General features: G+C 39.6%; 2 protein-coding genes across 19 annotated transcripts in view; both read left to right on the plus strand.

Moving 5' to 3' along the window:
* Positions 1-13,844, plus strand: part of mical3a (microtubule associated monooxygenase, calponin and LIM domain containing 3a) — an 84,254-nt gene extending 70,410 nt beyond the window's left edge. For 12 of the 18 annotated variants that reach the window (XM_069705257.1, XM_069705256.1, XM_069705265.1 and 9 more), the window contains 8 exons: positions 2,385-2,492; positions 3,644-3,737; positions 4,608-4,658; positions 5,655-5,705; positions 9,224-9,289; positions 11,892-11,991; positions 12,945-13,018; positions 13,112-13,844. In XM_069705257.1, coding sequence (XP_069561358.1) covers positions 2,385-2,492; positions 3,644-3,737; positions 4,608-4,658; positions 5,655-5,705; positions 9,224-9,289; positions 11,892-11,991; positions 12,945-13,018; positions 13,112-13,296 — 729 coding nt within the window. In that variant the 3' untranslated portion in view covers positions 13,297-13,844. Of the gene's footprint in view, positions 1-254; positions 432-1,568; positions 1,620-2,384; positions 2,493-3,643; positions 3,738-4,607; positions 4,659-5,654; positions 5,706-9,223; positions 9,290-11,891; positions 11,992-12,944; positions 13,019-13,111 lie in introns of all 18 variants that reach the window. The other 6 variants (XM_069705275.1, XM_069705263.1, XM_069705262.1 and 3 more) reach the window with 6 other exon arrangements.
* A 2,942-nt stretch (positions 13,845-16,786) lies between these two features.
* ttc38 (tetratricopeptide repeat domain 38) lies at positions 16,787-26,797 on the plus strand. The gene is made up of 14 exons (XM_069705299.1): positions 16,787-16,898; positions 17,370-17,447; positions 18,253-18,334; positions 19,326-19,497; positions 20,199-20,372; positions 21,108-21,183; positions 21,564-21,683; positions 21,825-21,884; positions 22,108-22,146; positions 22,685-22,766; positions 23,243-23,408; positions 24,463-24,622; positions 25,078-25,151; positions 25,544-26,797. Exons 1-14 carry the CDS (start codon positions 16,869-16,871, stop codon positions 25,629-25,631), a joined length of 1,401 nt encoding a protein of 466 aa, XP_069561400.1. The 5' UTR covers positions 16,787-16,868; the 3' UTR covers positions 25,632-26,797.
* The last annotated feature ends 6 nt before the right edge of the window (positions 26,798-26,803 follow it).

A 26,803-nucleotide genomic window follows, 5' to 3' on the forward strand; every position in this document is an offset into this window, starting at 1 on the left:
CTTGATATTCAGAGGTGAATTTGGTCAATGTTCTGGTCAAAGTCCGACTGTGCACCCACCAGTGTGGTGTGTTCATCCAGTTAGGTGTAACGCACAACAGCACAAACGTATTTAAAATGCCTAACAGTGAATGAAACAACATTTGCAGACAGGTTTTGCAAGGCCATACATGCCATCATAACATCCATTGCATCAGTTTCTGTTTTGCCTGCTTTCCAAAACACTCTTCTTCATATAATTTCCTCCACTCCCAGCGGCATTCGGACATCTTTGACCTAGTGTCAGGCATGCAGAATGAAGCAATAAAGGAGGAGAAACTGTACAAGGAGAGAAAGAGGGAGTTAAAGGAGAAAAAGAGAGTGAAGGAGAGGCAGAAAAAAAGGGAGCGGGAGAAGGAGGTTGAGCGGAAAAAGGAGAAAGACGATGAGGAGGTATTACGCTGCAGGGGTTAAATAATTTTGAATTTCAAATAAACATTATTATTATGAATTGGGCAAATTAGCATTACTAATAATTCGCTAACAGTAAGTTCACATAGTTTGCTTCTGGCTTTTGAGGCTAACCTCAAATACATTTTTAATACTTATTTCATCTCTTTTTAAAGAGGTGTTAGAATAAAAAAAAAAAAAAAAAGTTGTCCTCTGGAGATCTCAGAACAACCAAATCCTGATTAAAAACTTATTTTCAAGGTCTGCAGCAACACATGTTACAATGCACATTATGAGATCTGTTTGCAAAATTACTAAACCAGTGACTCCGTCAAAAGACTGGATTCATTCAATATGCTGGGTGCATAGATCATATAACGACTATGCAGAAATTTACCACGTAAAAAAAAAACCAACATTTTATAACACAAGCTCTTTTATTGGAATCCATTTGCATTCATTATGTTTATGGCTGAAATTCAAAATGATACTCTCCACTGCTGCTCAGTCTCTGTGTTTGTGTTTCTGGTGGTTTAGATAGATGCAGTCAAGTTCAGGGCCAGAGGCATGAAGACTCGCGCTCTATTTGTCTTTTTTCCCCTCATATAGACGTCACATGAAGAATGAATTGGCACTCTTTTTCGATACCGATCTGAATTCTGACTTCATACAGCTGCATTAACAGAAGGTTAAAGCAGTGTCATGCCTCCCAGGCCTTGTGTAATTCAGTGAGCTCTTGAGATTTGTATTCTCTAGTGACTGTCATGGTGATAGTTTTCCAGACTTGTGAGTATTAGATAAAAAAAATGTACATAGAGATTATAGGTTTAGTATTAGAAATAACAGACCCTTATTATAGAATGAACATTTGTAGTTTGACTATTTTTATTTTTTTTATTTTTATTGACATAGATGTATAAAATGTCACTGCACCCTTTCAGAATTAATTTTGTTATGGTGTGGGATATTAACATTCCCTGTTTTGATTGTTCCAGCTAAATTGTTACTTCCTGTTGTGCCTCTGTTGTTTTATTTTGACCGATTTAACATAATCATTAACCCATTTAATCATATCATCTGTATCATGTGTGTTTCTTCCCTTTTATGTTTTTGTTTTTTTAAATTTTTTTCTTCCACAAGTCTGTTTATGTCCCTCACGCACTGGCGTTCAAGAGATCGTACGCCACAAAGGTAGTATTACATACGTTCCAGTTGATAAACCCTTCCACCCCACCCCTCCAGTGCACCTCGTCTCCCTGCACATGTGCCGGTTTGCTGTCATAACACCCTGCGTACGCCTGTCCTTAAAGATAATAACTGTCCTTTCTCCGGATGCATGTGACAGTCGGGCCGCCAAGCTCACTCACTCACTGCTGGATATCCGCTCTGTTGAAAACATGACTTTCCCAATTTGCGCTTACTTTTCTGGTCACAGTGATACCTCTGCATCTCTATGAAACTGTGGGCTGTTTCTCTCTGACTGGTATGATATTTATCTGCCCCTTCTGTCACTGTGGCTCCGTATTTACTCCAGTCTGGCAACTGGAATAACTTTCGACGTTTTCCCTCAGTACTATTTTCTCTCTCTCCTGATTTACGCCAGCTTTTTTATGTCTTCACGCTTCCGCTTATAGGGGGAGCATCTCTGTATATTCACATAATCTATTGCCTTTTATGGAGCCTATCATAATGTGAAGAAAGATCATAGCAAACAGAATGTGTTTCAAAATGTTTTATTATAGATTATAATTTATAGGCCCAGAGAAACCTGCAGATGTGTAGTGAAGCCTTAGATACAATGTGATAGCTAATCATCCCTCTCCTAGAAGATCCTGTCAATTTCCCCTCCTCTCCTGTTCAGTTTCATTGAGGGGACGGGGCCCCACAGTGCCACCTTCACGTATTAGGAGCTTGTGGGTGAGAATCATTTGACTCATGTTTTTGTCATTCTACCAGAAAACCTACACAGAGGAAGAGCTGAATGCCAAGCTGACACGGCGAGTCCAGAAAGCTGCAAGACGACAAGCCAAGCAGGAGGAGCTCAAGAGGCTGCACAGAGCTCAGGTAATTGGCTGTCAGCAGCTTTCCATTGTTACCCAGAGACTGGTTCATGACTAGCCAGATATTTTGGAATTAGATCATCTTTTGACTGTTTTTGTAGCAAATTTTGGGGGAATTGGTTCTTTGTGTCATTTTAAAGATGCAGTTATTGTATGTATGGAGTATATTTCTTGTACAGAATTACTTTTGCTGCCATTGTTAGTCGGAGTTGTCTTGTTGTTTTATACCATATGGCCACTCTGATGTGACTCAGCCCTCATGGACTGAGGCCAAATGCATCCTTTGGTTAGGCAATCCACTGATTGATGTTGTAACTCTGCAGTCGGTGCTCCCAGTCCACTGACTCAGCACTAAGCTGTCTCTTCTCCTGGAGTTGTGGTTAGCTGGCCTGAATTTTGCTTCCTTTTAGTGGCTATTTGCAGAACCGAAATAGGGTTTCTTTTTTGGCTCGTGTTGCTGCTTAGCGCAGAGGAACCTCAGCACTTTTTATCACTGACTTTTTGTCAAATATCAATGAAAGATGAATACTATTTTACACATTTTTCATAGCATTGGTAGTTTAAAAGTAGGTACAAGTATCGGTGGTGGGATTTTGTCTCATTGTACCGGCCATTTCACCTGGATCACTTAACCAGTGAAACTTTTTGGCACTGATTCAGTCATTCGGCTGAAGTCCTCTCCACTAGGAGCTTATTTTAATTTACATGTTTGATATTCATAAAGTGATGACCACATCAAATTGATAAATTGCATCCTGAGTTCTATACGGACCATTGAAACTCAGGCTGCCATTTATGAATGTGATGTGGGGCTACATCGATTCCAATTTCCTGACAGGACCAGAGTGTGGTGTGGACCAAAGGGGATAAAACTTTATAAAAGATTCATGAAATAATATTTTGAATGCCGATATGTGCTCGTAGATATCAATATAGTTGTAATTATCACTTCTCTTGCACTTTTAGACATCTATTCCTAATGAGGGTAAAGTTTTGCTTCCATTCAGTGTTCCTGAGAAACATTTGGGACAAATCAGCTGGAATTTGTGTTAGTTGTTATCGCTCTGTGCACCCATGTGAAATGACATGTTTTACATTTGTGCCTCTTTGTCTTTATGCGCATGTCATTAGTAATGTGTCTGCTTGTGTGTTCAGATCATCCAGAGGCAGCTGGAGCAGGTGGAGGAGAAGCAGAGGCAACTGGAGGAGAGAGGTGTTGCTGTGGAGAAAGCTTTGAGAGGAGAAGCAGGTAACAATTTGTCACTTACATGCTCATGCATTGGTTTTTTTTAATCAATCTGGCCATCCCATCTGGCGTTATGTATCTGTTATATTACTGCAAATTAGACATAACATCCACATTCAGCGAGCTACTGGGTGTATTAAGTTTCATAACTCCCTTATTAATATTTTAAAAGTGATTTGCTGTAGGTATGACTGATAAATCTTGTATCAGTTGCTCACCGTTGACGCCTCAGTGAGATCATGTTTTATCTTTATGGGATATGAGTTCAGCGTCTTCCAAAGGTCCACAGGGAATAGTGATAATATCCATGATTAGAATTACGTAACCCTATAAAACTGTCCCTTTGAGGCAATTTGTATTTGATTGGGCTGAAATCACCGTCCGCATTTACCGTTAATTCACTTGTGTGTTGGCACGTAGCTTTATGCGTAGAAAAACACATTTGTTTCCGCAAAGTAATAAACCCAATTTTTTTTTTTTTTTTTTTTTTTTTTTTTTACAAGGGACTATCACAGACTATACACAAAGAATAAATGATTTGTTAATTAATTATTTGGAGCTGTTTTTTAAGCATGTGAGCGTGAACGGTGCTCAGGAGTGATAACTTTGTTCAGGTTGATGTGGCTTTGCACTAGAATAAAGTACTGAGGTCTTCTTTATAGTGTTGATAGTTTATTAAATCCTAATTTACTCTGTTGTCACGGCAACAGGATGAAATAGAAACTTTTATCATGCAAATGCATTCACATAAGAACATTTATTTAAATTTGTCCATTTTGCCTCCAACCAAAATTGACTTTTCCCCATTCGCTGTTTTTTCTAATCGAATGTTTGAGGATGTTTTAACTTGTTTACTACTCTACTCTCTTAAAGGATTGTATAAAGGTACTTATACATTACCCAAACAGCACAAAAGAAGATCAGGTATTAGATTTACTGTAGTTTCCTTATGTTTTTTTTTTTTTTTTTTTTTTAATTTAATGACATGTGACACTGTTATGTAGGCTCCATCTGTGGTGACACACTGCAACAGTTCTCCATCTCTGAACATGTTGATCTCTGTCCGTTCATGACATTGTTCGCCATCGTCAGTCCGGGCTGCATGCGACCAGGAGAATGTGTGTCCCGACATAGATTTGTGTGTGCTCATTCTGGATGTGTTTTGTCTCCTTCACTGCCTCTCAATGAGGAGAGTTTCTTCACTCCGATCAATACTCAGATCACGTCATAGTCTCTAAATGCAATCCGAATGTAAGAAATCAAATTGAAATTGGTTCGCAGGCTGACAACTTAATTATGGGAATATTTTCTGGAAATATTCGTAGTGGTTGAGCAACTTGACGCAGATATTAGTTGAGCTCGTATCTATTAAGGCATCTTATCTTTTTTTTTTTATTGTGGTGTTGAAAATGTAAAACAACAATCTGGGAGCTGTGTCTGTCTTATCTGTTGTACTCAAAGGTCTCAACACACATTGATTGGATTGCACAAAACTGGAAAGTTAGTTGTTGCACTATGAACTAACTTCCACTTTGTCAAATTAAATAGTATAAAAATTGAACAATATCCTCAACACGTCTGCACATGAAACAAAACAGAAGGGGCCTTATGTCAAATTAAGCGGCCCAGTAAACAGCAATACAGCAAATCTATGTAACGATCTCTTATTATTTTGGGAAATGCAATGTACTGTCGTAATGCACAAGCTGAATGCATTATGCACTGTGGGTGAGTACTGATGGACTCTCTTTCTTCTGAGAGTTGCTACAGTGTGTGTATGTTTTGTGTCTGTGCGTTTGCAAGAATATGCATGACTTGCTGTCTTTAGAGAATTTTGTGTGTGTGTGTGTGAGTGTTTGTGTGCCCAGTTTGGGGCAGCGTGAAATAACTCCTATCTCTAATATATCCCTGTCATTGTAGACTATTGGGGAGATTCTAATTACAGTGAAATCCTGGACTTGCATCTGGGCGGTATGTATTTCAAATCTGTCGCTTTAAAAACTAACCTAATTGCTAACCTAATCTGTCCCTCCTCCTTACCCTGTATTTTATTTTTTTACTACTTGAGCTTTGTACCCCTCATCTCTGGCTTGATTGGCTGGCTGACTGGCTGGCTGGCTGGCTTTTAGCCTCTGCAATACTTTCTGCTCCTTCCCCTACCCCCCCATCCCGCCACCCCGGGGGTTTGTAGTTCAGATGCTCTTTACATCAAACAGACATCAGACACTTGGCCACATGCTGTCCTCTTAAGATCGTCTTTGATCTATACAAACTTGTGAATGATAAATGAATGAATTAATAAGTAACTTTTATTTGTCACACCACAGCATGCAGACTGTACAATACAGGCTGCAAGGAGAGATTTCAAACAGCAAAGAGAGAAAATGAATATACATTCTTGATATCAAAGAAATGAATTTAGGACATCTTCATCAGCGCCAGCAAAATAAAAAATAGCACCACCATTATATAAGGACAAATGATGCAGTTGAATATTTGACAAATGTTCATTATTACATAGTTTGTTAGATAAAAATGTATACAAATTGATACAAATTGTTTATTAAACAACATCATGACAAGTAGCAGCATGACGAGATCGGAAAACAGTGCAACTGGTTTACAGTTTCAGGCTGGCAATATCCCCTATTCAATCCCATGAAAAGACCAAAGCCACCAATGAATTGATCCAACTAACAAATATTGTTTGTTAAAAACCTAAAACAGGTTATTCTTCTGTTGCACCTGTCTAAAAATACATCAGTTACTCACACTGTTGCACCATGTAAGCACGGCATTGTCGTCTAGTTTGACTTCATCCCACATGCCTCTGTGCAGCCATACAGGAATACTTTTCTGGAGCTGGAAATACTCCCCATCAATGCACTTGTTACTGTTTTTCCTGCTTTTTACTCCCAAGTTGTTTATGGGATTGTTCAGTAGGAATGAAAACATTTGGCCCACAGTGCAACAGACAGGGTTTGAAAAAAAAACAATAACAAAAAACCAGAAGGTATATAGGAATACACCACCAGATTGTTGGTATTGATCTTTTCATGGCTGTCTTTGAATTTTTTAACAATAGGAAAGAAAAAACACCAGCCGTTTCCTTCAGGAACTTCTTACAAAGAACACACAGCTCTAAAGTCTGTGCCTTACCATCTTCTTTTTACTGTTAACTGTGTGACATTGACATTGTGACATTTCCAGGGCTGCTTTGATATGATATTGTGAATAACCCTGAATTTTACATTATTCAATCTAACCCTTTAGACTTGTTTCCTCTCATTTAGTCACGTTAGGAATTTGCACATTGCAGCTAGATTAATCTCTTGCATACACAGAATTTAGACCCTCCTCTGAACACACCGACTGGTACTAATACTAAATACTGATACTAAACTGCTGGCCTGGCTCTTAGCTTCCTCCCAGAACTCCTTGCTGCTGTAGTTCTGGTATTGCAGTCCCAACAATCGCTCCCCTGTCTCTCTCATACCTGCTCAGTTGCATAACTCCCCGAGTATGTATGCGTGTGTTTATGTGTTGTGCGTGCTAACAAGCACTGAATCAACCCCTAAACCTCAGCTGCTGTGTCTGAGCTGAGGTCGGTCCACAGTAACAGCGTCCACTGTGTTTGGGCGAGACATCTCTGATGTTATCTCGCAGACTTGTTTGAATATGAGATGAATGCATCCTTCTTTTTTTTTTCTCCTCCCGCCTGCTGTGAAATCGGCGGGGTTTGTTTGGAAGCAGTGTTTGTTTTATAGTTATTCACTGTCAGTGGAATGCTGCAGCAGGAGGGAGGAAAATGTGCATTTCCTCGTATCTGAGCAGGGCCTGTGCTTCTCTGTGGTTCGGTCCTGCTGGTTTGTTGCCACCCGTCAGACAGGAGATTGCGTGGAGATTTGACATAAAGATGAATAAACATGCATCAAAGCGTTTCACCCGAGCTGGTTGACCAGGGGCCTTTGCAGGGCCATGAGGTTTCATCAGTTCAAATCAGACTTGTTTCGTTTAAATATTTATGAGGTAATTTATTTCATGTACTACGTGGGACTGCTAAAACAGTTTTTAATCTTTCCTGGTGGGTTCTGTGTGTTCTGAATGCCTCATGGAAGAGGATTAGCCTGCTGGTAACTTTGTTAGTTATTTTTGTTGTACACTTGCTGTGTTTGGTTGGGTGATGAAAAACTGTAGCATGTTAAGTGCACCCCAGACTGTGAGGTGCGTGGTTGAATTTGAGCCCTGCAGAAAGAAAACTCCAAAAACTAAAGCCCGGTTATTTTTTTTTAGTTAAATTCTGCTACTTTTATCTAATGCTCTGAATTTTAATCCCCACACTTTGATGATTGCGCTACAATTTAAGTTTTATTGTGTATTAAGTGCAAATGATGCATCTCATCGCCATATTTGCATGATTTGGGGAAGCCATACATATTCTATTAGGTTTCCAATCTCTCCAAAACAGATATTTTAAAGTGTAGTTTTTCCTCTGTGATAGTCCTTTGTAGTAATTATTCAGCATTTCACTCTCCCCATCTTCTTCACCCTCCAACCCTCCAACCATGTTATTTTCCTATTATGTCACGTGCAACTCCGTATAAATGTGTAACTATGAAAGATCTGCTATCAACATCTTCCTGAAGCTCCTTTCTCAATTCTTCACTTTGCATATATTTTACAGTCTTTATTTTAGAGTTTACGAAGCTAGCTTCCAGTGTCTGTCATCTTAAACATTTTTTTGAGAAAATATTTTTTACTGCATGCACATTAGAAAAAGAAAATCATAATTTGCACTTCAAAAGTACTTCAAAACTCACCACACAGGCTACAAATTCAGGTGTGTGGTCTATACATTTTCAAGTAGTGTTTACGAGGAGAGTCTCTTTAAAGAAGAAACCATTATGTGTGTCTGTGAGTGAGATGGCTCTCTTGGTGATCAGTAATGACTTTAATAATGGGATTCAGTTGTTTTATGTTCTGTGATAAACACTGGCCATACATGTAGGCTATTCCTAGCTCGTAATTGGGTCTTGCTGCTTTATTGAAAGATTATCTGAAGAACTACGGCTGCAAGATCAAACAGGAGGATTATTTTCCCTGTCTGAGCTCTGGGTTTTTTTTGTGTTTTTTTTTTCATATTTCCCTCTCCTGTTTTTTTTATCCCCCTTTTTTCACATCTCACACCACACAGTTGATCTCTCCCACCTCGTCTCTCCAGGTGATTTGTCTTCTCCCTATCACGGTGCTCCTGTCCCGAGTTGATTTTTCTCCTTGGTATTTTCTTCCTCACCTTGTCCTTCTCCTTCACCTTCCCCTTCCTCCTCCTCCCTCCCACTCCCTTTTGGGTCTTCGCCTTTTTTTTTTTTTTTGTCTCTATGATATCTCCGTTCTTTCTCTCCTGCATTATTTTCCTCCACTCTTCCTCTCCCTGACAATGCACCCACCTACCATACTCCCTCACACTCTTTCCCTCTGTCTTGTGGAAGTTGAGCCCTTTGTGGGGATGCCACGCCGAAGACCACTCTCCTTCTGCCCCTGCTGTTCCCCTGAAGGTAACATAACCTCGCCGCACCTGCTGACAGTTGTGGCAGGTTACCTTGGCAACCGTAAGGATCTCCAGAACTGGGCTCGCCCCTTGCGCCTCTCCCCATTTTCCCTCACACCCTGTCCTCACCATTTGTTTAGGCTCAGTAGATTTCCCCCAGAAGCTTCCCAAAACTCACTGAAGTACTACGGCATTTATTATGAGGACGTTGCAGTTGGAAAAAAATAAAAAAATCTCAGAATTTACATTTTGTTAGAAATGTTAAAAGTTGTATCTTCCCCAAACCAAGTTAAGAGCAGGGCAAATGCTGTTGTTACTCTAAACTGTAAACTGTGGACCAGCATCTCCACTCCTACTGGGTAGATGTTTGAGGCCTCAATAGATTTTTTTTTTTTTCATTAGGGTTATGTGACCTGAAACTTCACCAAAAAAATATGATTATCTTATCGCGAACTTCTTTACCAGAGTTAAAATATTACCCCCTGTAGGTTGTAAGCTACTTAGCAGGCCATGCTAATGTTTGCAGCCTATAGTAGGGCAGACAAACATGTGCTATTCTTTATCCTTCGGTTCTTATGCATTTGGATTTTTTTTTTAAAAAGGATAAAAAAGACACCAACCCCCTAATAATTGAAATAGTATAATTTAGCCTGATAGGTTCGGTATGCCTAGATATAGTTGTTATGCTTTACCTGACCCATCGCTGTTTGAGGGGCGTGGTTTATATGATGGTCAATTGTAGCAAAACACAACGTGAAGAAACCTGAGCAGCACAATTCATACTGATCTATCTACTACTTCTGTTGTAATGCAAGTTAAAATGATCATTTCAAATTGACCTTTTAAAACAATGAAGAAAATCATTTCTCTAATATTCTGAGTAGCTGCTGCCACATAAAGGGGAAACTACTCGGCCGCATCGTGTCTTTAATCAACAGCATGTGTTTTGTTTTCTGTTTGTCAAAAATGTCTTGTAAAACTGCGCTGCAGTTGTTTTTAGGAATTCTGTTATTTATGCCTTGAATAAATGGTACGTGTCATGTCTTTGTAAAATGATAATAAAACTGAGCGATGAGCAGCTGAGACATGGCTAGCTCGTGGGCAAGTTTGTATTTTAGGGATTGAGAAACTTGCATGGTGTGTTGATTTGTATATACATTTTCAAGTCTTTCCACAAAACGAGTGTTAAAAAAAATGGATGGAGCATCTGATTTGCTTTCGTATCTAACACCCGTCAATGTAAATTGTGCCTGAGCTTCCAATCCGTTTAAAGAAACATGGCTTTGTTTTTGTGTGCGATCCGTTTTTTTTGTTTTTTTTTTCCTTTTTGTTGTTCTTTATTGTCGTTTATGCCCCCTGTTTCCCGCGTGCTCTGAGCCCTGGGCTGAGGGGTGGTGGTGGTGGAACAGGCCGAAGTTAGTTTTAAGAGAAAAGAAAAACACCTGTTGTAGAATAGGTTTGGAAACAGCCTGGGTTTTGTAATTCCTCCTTTGTCTCTACATGTTGTGTTCCTCTCCAGTGTGAGCGGCTCTTCCCCAGCTTTGCCTCTCTGTCCCTTGTCTGTCAATTAGCAAAAGCTAGTCCCCGAGACCACAACCATGCAATTTATGTGTGCACCATGTTTTTCCTTTTCCGTTTTGCAAGAACCTCCTCTTCCCCAGCTAAGTATGTCACGCTGCATCAAGGTTTGCCTTCTGGTGCTCCACTGAAACCGCTTGGCTCCACCTGCTGCAGTCGGATAAATGAAAGGGTTACATCGCCCCGGCAGCAGATATTTCTGAGCATGCCACATAGACCGGTCTCCTTTTGCATACAGAAGTGGGACTGCAGGAGAAGTGAGCAGCTGCTCGGCGCTCTGTGACTGCAACGCAACATGCTTTTCCTCGGAGGCAGACTTAATAGAGGAGTGTGAACTTCGCTGTTGGTCTCAACGATAAGTCATCCCATGAACATTTGAACTTGTAATTGAATATGTAAAGACGGTCAATTTCATACATTTTCTTTCTACCCTCAAACTGCCGCGCATGAATGAGGTCTAAAAGGATTTTATTACTGCTGGGAGGGTCAATATGTGGGCAGGGGAGGATGAGGAATTTCCATAGCTCCTTGGGTTTACTTCTCTGTAATGTCTAAGCTTCTGATTGGTGTGTTTTTTTTATTTTTTTTGTTTTTTTTTATTGCTACCCACTCTGAAAAAAAAACAACTGATAGGAGGAGGTAGTTGCTCCCAGAGAGTAGCTACGTCTGACACAAGGGCCCAAACTGGCTAACACAAACTTTCAACTTTGCAACAACAGGTATCATTTGTATGCGTGTGTGTGTGTGTGCGTGTGTGGGGTTGTATGCGTTTGTGTGTGTGTGTGTGCGCACTTGCTAAAGTTGAAACCCGTAGCTCCACGCCACCTCCTGTGTGCCATCTCCCCAAGTATGGCACGACTGACCACGTTGGTGTCGAGTCCATTCTTCCACCTCACCATCCCTCAGCAAGGACATCCTGGCTTGGCTGTCGTTGCATTGCCCGTGTCGGTCCTTGTCTGTGTGACATCAGTGTCCTCCCGCAGTCGTCGGGGTTCTCACTCCCGCTCTGTACTTCCCTTCCTCTCCTTCAGGTATGGGCAAGAAGGACGACCCCAAACTAATGCAGGAGTGGTTCAAGCTGGTGCAGGAGAAAAACGCCCTGGTCCGCTACGAGTCAGAACTCATGATATTGTGAGTACATCACTGGACCGATGGGATGGATGAGCAAATCGATTAACTTATCATTTCCAGAGAGCATAGCTTAATTGTGTGTCATTCGTTGTTATGCCAACTCCTCTAGTAACCATGCAGCTCGTTGAAAAACTACTATTTGGTACACTCTTATATTGATATACTTTTTTATGTTTTGACTTGAAAATGTACTTAAATGGACATACTTTGGTGAACAAGACATCTTGACAACATGCATGTATGGCAATCTGGTCATTTTTTTTATCGTTATTATCAAAGTACATATGATGCTAAAGGGAACTCAGCGGCTCATTTTATCCTCCATTGATCTGAAGTTCTGGTCAAGTGGAAAATTTGACCTGTGGACGGTGCGAGTGGGACATGTCATGGAGTCACGGTGATTCCTGGATTCCTTGGGCCATAATTGTCAGTAAAAGTTGTTCTGATATTTTACTATCGATCAAACTGAGCAATGAACAGACCAATAAACAACATTGTCACCCCTATAGCCCCCCCCCCTGCGCTAGCCTGATTAAAATGTGACGCAACCTGCGATAATTGGCCTAATGACGCAATAATATTCCTCATGTAAGTCAATTATAATCTAATAGAGACCTTGCAGATGATGAAATAGTACACTTTTATTGTTATTTTATTAGTTTAAGGTTGATTGCCTTTTCTGAAGTCATAATCATTTTTCAGCACAATAATATGAAATGTAATATGCAAACCATTTAGAGAAACATTTTGATAACATTCTGACAAGTCTTTAAATTATCCAACATGATCTCTATTAGTTACTAAAGGCTTTTAGTTCAACGATTCATCTTTGGAACAACTGACATATTTTAGTGAATTCTTTGTAGATAACTGTTGATAAATATTGATTTTGAAAGCTACAGTTCATTAGTGAAGCAAACTTTTCATTGTTCTTCTTTCTGTCTGTCCCCAAGTGCCAGAGAGCTGGAGCTGGAGGACCGACAGAGCCGACTGCAGCAGGAGCTCAGGGAGCGGATGGCTGTGGAAGGTGAATCCAGGAATGATAGTGAGCTTACAGCCCACTCACTTCGGCGCCAAATCTTTATATCTGTGTAATCTCTTTTGATTCTTCGTCTCTCAGACCACCTGAAAACGGAGAAGGAGCTCGCTCAGGAGAAGCAGATCCTCAATGAGATGTTGGAGGTGGTGGAGCAGCGTGACGCCCTGGTGGCCCTCCTGGATGAGCAGAGACTTCGGGAGAAGGAGGAGGACAAGGACCTGGAATCTGTCATGCTCTCCAAAGGATTCAACCTCAACTGGGCCTAAAAAGAATTACTTGCTCATCAAGTTTCGGGAGAAGGGTGCGACTTGTCATCTCAGCCATCTTTGATATGAATGGTCTGCTGAACACCGACACGGGCAGTCGGTCCAAACTGTTACACCTACAGCAGTGAATGTGTAAAGATTCCTCCAACATAACACACACACACACACACACACACACACACACACACACACACACACACACACACACACACACACACACACACACACACACACACACACACACACACACACACACACAATGGCTGCATTAGACATTGAAGCAGTCGGCAGCATTTACATATCCGCTGCCCAAAGGCAGTCCGAGTTAATCACTTTGCAGTTTTTGCTTGCACTCTCTCTCTGTGGGTGGAGAGGCGAGTATATTCACAACTTTATCATCCCCAGCCTTGAATTGGATCCTCTCAGGCAGGGTTGGGGGCGGGAGGGGGCTTTGGGAGAATGTTTAAAGACCTCATTCTCAATTATTTAAAGGGAAGAATGCAGTTCGGTCCTGCTGATGTAAAGGAATTGTAAAAAAAAAAAAAAAAAAAAAAAAAAAAAGATACTTTTTTTTTGTGTATAGATGTTTAGAATAAGTCAAATTTTTTTCAACAGATGAGAATTCTCCTTTTTGTGCAAAGGACTGCTACAGAGGTATGTTTAAATGATGGAGCAATGTCTCCAGGCTCAGTCTTTTCAATCCAATTGAAGGACAGACATCCTCTGCTGAAGCTGCCTTTCTGACTTCAGCATCATAACGAACCACAAGTACGCCATGAAAGGCTCTTTTTTTTCTTTCTTTTTTTTCCCTACAGAGTGTCTAGTGAGTCAACACTAAGAATCCATTAAATATGGCCATGTCTTTTGTATGTATTTATTATCTGTGTTTGCTTTCAACCGTTCAACTTTTTTTGTTTTGCATTCACAGGAGAGTGCCCAGAATCTCATTATCTTGCACTCGTACATAACTCCCATGCGCTCATAAGCCATTGCATGTCAGGAACGAAGGCTGCAGGCACATAGAAGAAACTTGCATCGTCTCCATCTACGAGTACAGACTTACAAGAGGCATGAAACATTACGCGTGACTAGATAATGATGGGCCTGTCCGTGAGATGCCATTCACTGTATATCACACTGACGGTTAACGTTTACAAACACCTGTTCATATTCTGTATTTTAATGGTTCCTGCTATAGTAAACCGTAGTAAGGTTACACAACTGTCGAAAGGATTATTGGAGAGAGCTGTTTTAACAATGTGATTTTATTAATGACTGATGTCACTGTTGTTAATGGGAGAGCTCGTCACGCATTTTGTGCCACAGGACTTTCTCTGTTGATGGACATGCTCTCGTATCTAAGGAGCACACCGCAGGGCACACACTGCACAACACTTACACAACAACACATGGCAGTGTTAATACTTCACCCTTGAACGAGATGCCTTTTTCATTTTCATTATCTGTGCTTAAGTTTTATTTTTGTTTCACGTGTTTTTGAGGTAGTCACATCTGTGTATCCCACTGGAACATTTTATCAAATACTTTTGTATTGCAGGTCCCCAAACAAACAAACAAACAACAAATACATTTAAAATGGGGGCACTAATGGCATGCAAAGTGCTTAATGAGTAACTTGCATCAAACAGGAATATTATGGTTCATCTGGTGGGTAGTCAAATCTAATAGCCTTTCTTGGCCACTGTTTTACAGCATAGAAACACTAGAGGCTATATTTATGACTTGGTATGAGCTGTGAATAAAAGAAAAGTTACATAGTTTTAAGGGTTGTTGTTTTAGATGGCGTGTGATAAGTTTGACATGATTGTATTGATATTTATTAACATGTGTGCAAATTGTATTATATGTAAAGAAAATGAATCCTAATTTTTAAACTCTTCTGTTGACACATGACTTGTAATGTAAATGCTTCATGTAGCTAAAATTCATAGGGGTGTTGGATGTATGCTGAAAACAGCAATAAAACAATGCAGTTCTTTTACGTGTTTGTAGACCTAAATCCAACTTTTTGTTGCGTGGTTATGAACATGTTTCAGCTAAGAGTTAGGGCCAGCATTGGCTGATTTCTCCCTCCTTTGTGCCCGGGTCAGCTGGAGATCTTACTATACCTTTCTCTCTAATGTCATAATGAGCAGAACAAGTCTAAAAGCTGTTTATTTTGGCAGAGAACATTATGTATTGTATGTAGCAGGTTAGAAATTAAAAGTGGGGAATATGATGAAACCACGGCAACTTAAAACAGTGCAGCAATTTAGTGATGCACTTCCATGAAGTTGATGGAATTACTGGAGACAACAAAGAGAATTGCTGAAAGATAAGTAGCACAGGCAGAGAAAACTGATTTGGAGTTCCTATTATCAAACATCAAAAATGCTAAATTTCCCATAATGCAGTCAATATAAGCTTTGTTTGAACCTTCCTGCCTGGTATATGTTCCATGTCTTCTGTTAAATATTCAAGTAGTCATATGGAAGGCTGTTTTAACATGTAAAAGGGATACTGGATATGTATTACATATATCCATAATTCAGTTCTTCAGAGTACAAAAGAACATTTTAGATGTTCACAATCACATTCTCTCTGGGACAAATCATGTCACTGTTGTCATTTATGTATATGGTACTAGCTCTATAAGTGAATTATGACTAGTCTAAACATAAATTGTACATATCTGTAGTTACATTTTCACTTGGATGAATGAAAGGTAAAGATATCTCCAACTTGAGAACTGTCTCATCTAAATGGTTAATATCTGAAACTAGAATTATAAGTGGTCGTTAAGTCAGTTGCAGGTATTAGCCATCGGAATTGTGGAGGCTATTAAATGTTAAAACGGCTTGCTTAAAGTCTTTAAGCACAAGCCGAGATAAATCTTATGACATCATCAGGGGGTTATTCTCTCACACTCAATTGTTGATTTTTACCAAGTGGAATGAGTGGCTTTTTGAAATGGCAGCAAGGTCCAAAAAAAACAGTGGAGAAGCAAGTGAAAACACTGAAGGTAACAGAGAAACCTTTCAAAAAAAAAAAAAAAAGGAGTCTGAGTGACACCTTTTCTTGCAAGAGACATAAATGTATTTTTTTTTTTTTTTTTTTTTTAAACAGTACCTTTATGTTGCTGTTATGTAGCTTTTCTAAAGCTACTGAATAGTTAATCTGAATTTTTTTTTTCCATGTAAAGTATGTTGGTATCTGCAGAGGGAGGGGTTGGTACAGAGTGGTTTATGGTCGGAAAAGTTTGGGAACCAGTGCTTTAATGAATAAGGGACGTTAACAAAATACAATTATCAAATAAACTTAAGTTAACAGCGTAGATTTCTGTCTCTTGCCATCGCATTACCGATGTGCACATGTAAACGTTGATTACTGAAAGTTATACTTCCACACACATGTTTATGTAACGGTTTGCTCATGCACTTATTTTGAAAGCAAACCAACAAATAAAGTAACTTCCGGTGCTTTTCCTAATAATCAACAATCATCGACCGAGTTGATTCGCATTCCAGTTTGAGGTTGAAAGTTGGAAGAGCTCCAAGTCCCGGACTTTCAAAATGCTTGCTTCAAGTTTCAGGGATTGTGAGGTAAGTGACGGGACCGGGAGCTACACAGAGATAAACACTTTAGGACAGAATTGCATGAGAAAAGAAAAAGATGATCGCTGTTTATTTGTTGTGAAATTAAGCGTTGCGGTTATGTTCGCATTAATGGGGCTGACCGCAAACTGAAGCGAAAATACGACGGGTGGGATTCGTGCCAAAGAAAATGTAGATTGATCCGGGGACAACGTGTGAATACAGTTACGTGTCCGAGTTAACTTTCTTTTTTTTGTTTGTTTGTTTGTTTGTTTTTACCGGGACATGCAGTTTTGTTTGCAGTAACCCTGAAAACTATTTATCGACTTTTATGAATACAGTTGTAACCTCCGCCCTTGAAGGTTGCAAACGTGTCCCAGCAGACTTGAAACACAGAAAAGTATAATTTACTCTGAAATGCAGAATAATAATTTAAAAATAAAAAAAAAAAAATCTGCATACTAACACTGTCGCTTACAGGCATGGAGGGCAGAGGGTCTTACAATGTCCACCAGCAGCAATGAGGCCTGCAAAATGTATGATGCCATACTCACACAGGTAACCTACCTAACACACACACCTAACATACACATACAATTTATATAGAAATATATGATAGTATCTGCAGAAAGGGTGATAGAGACAAATCTTTTACCACTAAATCAATGTAAAAAAAAAAAAAAAAAATCGAAATAAAATTGGCAGCATAATGCGGTTAAAGCACTAAACTAAAAGTACTGTATTAGTCCCTCTGACTGATATACACCATGACACCATTAGATTATTAATAGTGTTTGAAGCATGTTGTTGCTGCTGTTGTAGCTGCTGCAGGTGGAGCTGGTTTGAGCCACTTACATCTAGTTTTGTATAGAAAGGCAGCAGGTTACTCTGACAGGCCATGACATTATAAGTGGGAGAGAAAAGAAGCACACACACAAAAAAAAAAAAAATCTAATTTCTGATACACAAATCTGTTTTCATTTCTTTCTCTCTTTGATTTTTGGTGAGATATTTCACCATGTGAGAAGTTCAGAGGGAAAAATGACTCTTTGGTTTGACTGTTAACAAACTCCGAGACATCTGAAACATGCGCTTACTACTTTGTACGATATCAGATGCCAAGAAGGTTGGAAACGTTTTCTGTTTTAAAAGCTTGTTATATTATCCACTGTGTAAACACTTCATCTTTGAAATGTAGTGGAGTAAAAGTATGAAGTAGCATCAAATAGAAATAATGAATTAAAATAAAAGCACCTTAAAATTGCACCTACTCTGCTTGAGTGAATGTATGTTCCACCACTGGCCTGCAGACTACCATAGTTATGAATTAATTAACAACAACTCAATTGTGTTCTGCTCCTAGTATGTAAAATGGAAGAATGATGAAACCTTGGGAGGATTCGAAGGATGCATTTCTGCTCTCCAGGTGGCAGACCCTACCTTTGGTAAGTACATTTGGAGTCGTATATTGTCATTTCTTTAATTCAATCTTTAAATAAATCAAGTAAGTTCTGATTAAACATGGGAGCCTCTTTTAAAGTAGACATGGCAAGAAGTTAAGACATGTTGTATTCAAGGAGACAAAGGCAGATCAAGGTTAAAAGTTAAGGATAAATAAATACGGAAAGGATGAAGGTGTTGGTGCTAAATTTATCCACTGCTAAAATAAGCAAATTAAAAATGGCTACGACCCTGTATACTTTAAATAAATATTGCAGAGGTCAATTCCTCCAAGCCCTCTCATTGTTAGTTGTAGTCTGAAGGTTTGTCAGTTTGAGCTCTCATCAAGTGTTTAAATGTTTCCTTGTTGTTCATGCAAATTAGTCAGCCCTCTTTTGTGCGGTTCAACACTTAATTGATGCTTCTGAGAACCTGCGAGCTTGATTTTAATTTAGCTGATGAAAATACATGACTATGATGGTTTTAATATACGGTTACATAAGGAAATCAATTTGAGGTCAACTGGTTTAACATTGATTACATACTTAACATGAGTCATACAACAGGTCTGGAGATATATATGTATATAATTACAACACAAGTTTCTTTTCTGGTGTCCTTGTTTAAGCTCAGTCTTGGACAGAAAGCAAAGCACATAGATCTGGCAACATTATAAACTCATAATTAGACTCGGAGAGTGCATTTAAAAGTTTAATTTTTAGTCTAGTGAGTAACCAGTGAGCCAGCTCACATTGTCATGAGGGCACACAGTAGGGATGAAAACCTTTTAACATTAACATCATCTTTTGTTAAACATGAGCAGAAAAAGAAAGAAGAAACACAGGTAGTTACCTAAGAGTTTCCTTCTTCATGACTGGCTTCAATCCAAAAGGCAAAACCTTTACGAGGACACGCGATATCGCCATGTTTTTACTGTTATATTGCAGTGGGAAAGTTCAAAAAGAAAAGACTAGTGTTAATTGTTTTTTCCCGTAGTTATGGGTCATGTGATCAGCACGGGGCTGGAGCTGATGGCAACTTCAAGCAGCACCCGGCTGAATGAGAATCTGGCCAGCGCTGTGAGACGAACAGTGGATCTTGCCAACAGCCAGGACATAACTCCCAGAGAGAGGTTCCATGTCCAAGCTATGGAGCACTTCTCTCATGGGTAAGATCCAGGTGCCAGGACACCACAGTACATGCAGTCGAAACAGACAGAGGAATAAGAGTGTAAATAGGCCAGTTGTTCCCGAGAAAGAGTTTGTAATAGGGGATCCCAAGCAACATGCGAGTTTTTTTTTTTAAATAGAAGTATAAAGATCTCTTCTGTACAGATAATAAAACATTTTTAAGAGTGCTGTAGTATTTTTTTTAAATTTTTTTAAAGGCAACATTTTAGAAGTCAGAGGGTTTGTGAATAAGTTATAAAACTATGATGGTTGAATAGCATCTTGTTTATATAACCCAAGATTTTTTTATTTACTTATCAGGCGGCATTCAGTCATTCCCTAAGTTGCTCTTTGTCTTTCCCCATGTGATGCAATAACAAGCCTCAGATCAACAGCATTCATCTGTTGCATTCCTTTGTCGACTCTTTTGTAAGTTTCGGTCACAGTCTAGCAAGTAATGTTTGTATTTTATCTTCAGTGTCTTATTTCCCCATGGTATAGTCAGATATACTGTTATACTGAAGAGTCATTTTGTTCTCTCAATATTGTTTTGAAAGACACTTGAGCTTTTCAAGGGCCCCATAATTCCCTCACAAAGCATATTGACATCTGGGATTCTCATGGTACACTCATTCTGTTGTCCTTCATTGCTTCTCAGAACTGCATTTATCTTTAACAGTGCCTCATATTTTTTTTGCAGAAATTATCCAAAAGCCTGTGAAATATGGGAAGATATTCTGTTAGATCATCCCACTGATTTGCTGGCTCTCAAGTTTGCCCATGATGCGTTCTTCTACATGGGAGATCAAACCCGGATGAGGGACTCTGTGGCCAGGGTGCTTCCCCACTGGAAACCACATACACCTTTATCCAGGTACAAAACACAGCATAAGATAACTCTTTGACTTCAATGTATTATAGATATAACAGAAGTGTATGGATGCATTGGGCTGTAATACATACAATGTATAATACATAAACTGCACATCATCATCATCATCATGAGATTATTTACAGTCATAGGTGTAGTGCTGCTGGAGCGCACCTGAACTACGTTGAGGAAAAACTGCATTACACTTCCAACACTTCCTGTGTCTGTTTCAAATTAAAAGCCCTTCTGTAGACAGAAACCTTTCATTTCTTAACGAGACTTTTATGATGAAAAGTGTTGTGGCTAAAATTGGACAATAACACTTATCCTAACTAATCCAGAACAACCATTGAAAATAACAGAGTTGCACGGTTGACTTTATAAAATGATTGACATTATATGTTACTTGGCACAATAGGATCAACCTTAGCCACAACTTAAGCCCATGTGTGTGCTTGTGTGCGTGCATCACAGTTGCGTTCCGGTACTTAAACAAATTGCACGACACACCCTGAGTCTATATGTAATACTGCGCAGTTTAATAATTAATGTGCCTACTTTTAATCTTTCTAGATAAAACATGTGAAAGTTCTTTCATTTCTGTATTTGGTAATGTGTGTGTGTGTGTGTGTGTGTGTGTGTGTGTGTGTGTGTGTGTGTGTGTGTGTGTGTGTGTGTGTGTGTGTGTGTGTGTGTGTGTGTGTGTGTGTGTGTGTGTGTGAGTGCGCGCGCCCTCAGCTATCTCAAGGGAATGTATTCCTTTGGTCTCCTAGAGACTCGCTTCTACGACCAGGCTGAGAAAGTGGCCATGGAGGTGAGATTTCTTTTCTCCATCACAGTCTGTACATGCTGTTGCCATTATTGAAGCTGGGTGTTCCCGGCTGTCTGTGCTTGTGCTTATTGTGTCAGTTCAATTTGGCGAGTAATTTGCTGTGAAAGACCAACAATAATAAGCAGCTCATCCAGACCTCAGCAGCCGAACTCTTCCCTGCTGAATGTGTAATGCATACAAAGTAGCTGTGGCATGAGGGTCGCTTGAAACAAGATTGGGGAACATCGTAGACAAAATTAACGACAGCAGCTACGAGTTAAGCATGCAGTTATTTTTTTGTGTGTAATTGACTTTTTACTCTTTTTTTTTTCTGCATCTGTATTACTTCTTTTTGGTTCTCACGGGTAAACTCTCTTGTGCAGGGCCTCGCACTGACTCCAGATGATGCTTGGTCTGTCCACTCCGTAGCCCATGTTTATGAGATGAAGGCTGAGGTGGACAAAGGCTTGAAGTTCATGGAAAGTAGAGAGAAAGACTGGCAGGTACTACTTTTGTTTATTCCTGAACAGTGGGATTTTCTGATGGATTGCATCTGTGTAACCTTGTAGAGTTCCAGAGACATCTGAATTAATATTGAAATAGTTCCAGGAATAAGATTTGAAATCTGTAATGTTTAATTCTAGGTATCTGACGTGCTGGCCAGTCATAACTATTGGCATTGGGCTCTGTACTTCATTGAGAAGGTAAAGATTATTCGAAGTTTTTTCAGTCAAGTGAATAGTTGGCAACGGTCTGCGGAACTTGTATTCATGATGTTGTTTCCCGTGGGTAATTTGAAGTTTGGAATTGATTATATTGCGAGATCAATTCGTGTTTGCATCTGTACGGTACAATTAATCAACCTTGCTTATCTCTCCAGTCTGAAGTGATTCAAATTCGCCTCTCTCACCCTGTCCTCCTCCACAGGGGCAACATGAAGCCGCTCTGCAAATATATGATTCTGAGGTTGGTTTGTGTTGAGAGTTCCCATCGAGACTTTAATGGGATGCCTGTCTGAATCCTTTCAAGAGTCGTGCATGCATCAGTACACAAGGGATCTAGACTAAAAGCAATGTGTTGTGCTTGTTGTGAGTCAAGAGGGTAAGTGTGAGCAAATGGAAGTCAAATCCATGTGAAGATGTCAGAGCCAAGGAACCACCCACACCCATTTCAGTGTCAGCTGCCAAAGCTGATTATTTTTTTTATCCCAACGCTCTAAAAATAGGAGACAATAAGAAAGTAGAGCTCTCTGATGTCCTGTACCTTTACAGGAACATCTCATAATGTTACTTACCACTGCTGTAAGTTTGAACACAACATCACTACATCAAGTCAGCTGAGATTCATGAATGTTTAACCGCTCACATCAGGGGAGTCCAGGAAAACATAAGTGTCTTTTTTTTTTTTTTTCAAATGTTATTCTTCTGAATTATTCTGTGGCATTTACATGTTCCATCCTTCAGTGTTTACGGTGAATAGTGAAAGTATGCCCTGTTTCCCAAAGGTATTCAGACGCTGTAAAGCCTCAGGATCCATGTTGGACACCGTAGATGCCAGTTCAATGCTCTGCAGACTGGAAATGGAGGGTAAGATACCAGATAGTTTGGGAATTCAAAAAGCATCTTGGATACCACTGAGCAGAATTTGATATAGATTCAGGACTTAATGCATGTTGTTGCTCGATAGGAATTTTTCAAAATAGTGCCGACTGGTCTGATGCTGCAACATTTGTTAACATGTTGGTAATGGGCTGATGGGCAACTGTAACATCTGATTTAAGACAATTTAAGACAGTGTGGTCTCAAGTGAAACCGCTAATGAGGTGAGATAATTTCAGTTATCATACTTCATTAATCTCAAACTCAGCGCAGAGTTTGAAGTAAGGGTAATTAGCAGAATCCTTTACCACTTTTTTTTTTTTTTTTTTTTTTTTTTTTTTTTTTAATGGTATCACTATTTTGAAAATGAATGAATTGACTGTCGAATTCAGGAAAGTTACTTTTCCCACAACTTTTAAATCCCCTATGTGATATTTGTGTGTCTGTGTTGCTCTATATTTCAGGTGTGTGTGTGAAGGACCGTTGGAAGGAGCTGCTCCAGGTAACGCAGCCTCACAATGATGACCATGTGACCTTGTTTAATGATCTCCACTTCCTCATGGTGTCGCTGGGAGCCAAAGAGAGCCAGAACGCTCAACGTCTGCTGGAGGGCCTCCAGCAATTGGCTAAGTAAGTTCCGACCATTTCTTCTCCTCACTGCACACCTCAACACTCTGTCCACCTTACATAAGAGCAACACAAGCCTTATGTAAAATAGAGACAGAAACAAGGTTGAGCGTAGGATGTGAGATAGTGAGCGGATACAGTCAGGGAGAGCGTTCAGAGCAGCAGTGTATCTCGGGGAAAGGGGTCTTCCATCTGTAGCAGATGTTGTACCAGTTGCTGCTGCCTCTGTGGAGTTCTGCGGTTGTAATGTTCCGACTACAGACAGCATGCGCTCCCCATTTTATCCCGCCACAGAAAAGCCAACATTTAAAACCAGTGTTTAAAGTTGCAGTGTTTTTCACTGTTACGTAATAAATGTTAAATTATCTTCAAAGTGAGTTTTTAAGGAAGAAACTGCAATTTTCTCCTCAACACAGCTCTTGCTTTGGATCATCAGACAAGCTGCAGCTGTGCATAAACTTTGCATTCATTTAATTCCATCACTCGCGTACCGTGTAACTTTTATTATCTTGATTTGGAAGGGTGACGCAGTTTTACATAATCCATATTTTTCCATAATGTGAATTTAGGTTGAGCGACTTTAATCATTATTTAATCCAAGAAAGCCTCGCAACAGTATGGAATCTCTGGCTTTAAAGGGAAGTGAATCCTTCCCAGATGTCTGTGCTGTCACGGTTCTGTTGAAAAAAGCCTTACTACCCATGTCAGTTTGTAGAAATAAACCAGCATTTAGCTCTCTTCCTAGATTTGGTTTATTTTCAAAATTTTGTTCTTATTTTTGTCTCGTTTCATTCAACTCGAGAGTTTCCTTTATTAAAAACAGCAGCCTGATTGTCTCCAAAGCCGACTGCGGCTGTCAGCCTTGTTCATATTCTCTATAAATAAATGATTTAAAAGGCTTTTTGAAAGATAATCTCAATGTCTGGTTTTCAGAAGGAACTACCGTCACAAATTGTTCAATAATGATACATTCTTTGAAATGTACCATTAGGAATATATGTTTCTTTATTTTTTTCCCTCTTCTCTTCTTTTTTGAAACCCCTCCTTTCCATCACAGGGAGCCTCGTGACAATCAGCAACATCAGCGGGCCGGGATTATAGGCATACCAATGTGTCAGGCTATGATGGAGTACAACCAGGGCAACTACAATCAAACTGTTGAACTCCTGTACCCTTTACGCTATCGCATTGTAGACATTGGTGGCAGTGATGCACAGGTAAGGTCCACAGAAATGGGCAACTGTGGTAAGCCTAAAACAGAAGAAAAAAAATTGCAGCTCTCTTCTTGCAGAGTTGAAAAGCATTCAGCCTTGATGCTTTACTTTCTTTGGATATCATTGATCATACTGTATTGTGTTTTCTTGAGTAAAACAGAAATCCCTGTTGCTATAAAAATGGGCCAGAGGTGTTTACGAGCTGCAGTCTTTCAGGCCATGACCATACCACAGAAACCATACCACCACAGTGTGAGAATGTGGAGCGCAGTGCATCAACATATAAATAATGAATCTCTGTGATGGATGCTGATGGACTTCATGCATTTTATGTTCAGAAAACGATTCTCCGAGGTGCAACAGTGTACATACAATATAACGCAAAAGGGTAGAAGGACTGTATATAGTGTTGGAAGAGGTTTTTGTTTACTAATGGCTTTGTCCACTGTTGTTTACAGAGGGATCTGTTCAATCAACTGCTTATTCATGCGGCAATGAAATCTGAGAATAAATACCACAAGAAACTGGGAAGGTAATGCACCACAGGGATTTCAGGTCAAACATATATCAGTGCTTTGCATCATGTCATCCATGTTTTTATTTGAGAATCTGCAGAGACATTGTGTGTGTGCGAGGGGGTGGAAAGAAAGATCTTGCATTGTAGGAACTACCAGATTTCATCATGATTAGTATAGCTGCTGTTGGGACTGCTCTCCAGCCCGGTTTTCTTTAGCTGCTGTCCTTCTATGTGCACACAGAGCACAAGCTGTTTTCATGATCTTATTATGTAACTGAGAATCCCTGTCTGTACACCATGTCATACCTTCATTATTGATCACGATAGCCTCTCAAGGGAGCTTGTAGTCTCTTTGAATCTGTGTACATCTCTCAGCACTGTCTTGTGTTGTGCTCAATTCCCCTCAGATGTCTCCTGGCGGAGCGCGATGCCGTGAGGCCAAACTCTCCCCTGACCCATCGTCTGATGCAGAGAAGTCTGGCTCTTCACAATTAAGAGCTATTGCAAGGTGTGCGAAGCAGTTGCCATGCAAAAACAAACATGACAGCGCCACTGTAATCCAGTGTGCCGGTGTTTGGCTCAAGGAGACTTCTTCACCAACTGGCAGGATCTTGGCACTGTTGCAGAGGCAGCTGAAGCCTTTCCTGCAGCACTCTTTTAATTGTAGAACTTGATGTCCTGATAGTATGGAGCCTGAAAGTGTTCAATGTTAGATAAAAAAAATTTAAAAAAAAAAATCATGGCATAGATAAAGACATGAACATTTGTAATTATTAGTGTAACTATAATCTGTGACATAATCAAAAAAAATGATGTTTTAAAATGAACCTTTTCATTTTGTTTATGATGTCACTGTAACAATTTGTTGCTGCCCTTCGCACTTTTCAGCAAATCTGAAGCTACTTCGCCTCACAACCGCTACCAGATTTAGTAGGTTAGAACCTGCGAATTAGAGCTCCATTTTTCTGAATCATCTCTGGCTGATGTAAACACAGTAGATATTCATTAAACTTACAAGGCTTCCTATTCTGCGTACCTGGCTCACAAGCTAATTTAGCAGGTTTTCAGCATCAATGTGAAAAGACGGCGTTAACGGCAGCGGTTAATGCAACAGCCAAGAAAAGCTCGCTGACACTGGCTCTTTACTTTGATGGTGAGAAATAAATGTCGCCAGTTGGTTATATTTAGCTTTAAAAACTAAAATATAGACGTTTAGTTACTGTGTCTGTGTACAGTGGAAGTTAGCTGTTGATTGATAATTACTTAAACAGTGTTGCTCTTGCTTACAGGTGTTAACGGGCAAAACCAAGTTTCATTTGCCGGGCTAAATATTGAAGACTTCTGGGCTCCATATTTTAAATTGCTAATCTACTTGGCACATATTTTATGGGTAACACCTAGCATTACTCACAGGTTGCTAAATTGCATGATAAATAACCTTAAGATATAAAACATAATCACTTGCTTTGTGAGCCGATTTTTAACAAAACTGACACCTCGAATCAATATGCATCACATAACTTCGTCTTTATGGTAAACATCTTGTCTTTTATTAGCAAACGTATCACATTTAAATATAAATACTTTAAAGATTCAATTGTAATGTCAATATTAATACAAAAACCATGTTCAAAACCAATAAATATACATTTTGCACTTTGTTTGTG

The sequence above is a fragment of the Brachyistius frenatus genome, unplaced genomic scaffold (genome assembly GCF_029030835.1).
Source record: "Brachyistius frenatus isolate BFR_SWC_R1_liver_20210118 unplaced genomic scaffold, ASM2903083v1 Contig_55, whole genome shotgun sequence".
Lineage (NCBI taxonomy): Eukaryota > Metazoa > Chordata > Actinopteri > Embiotocidae > Brachyistius > Brachyistius frenatus.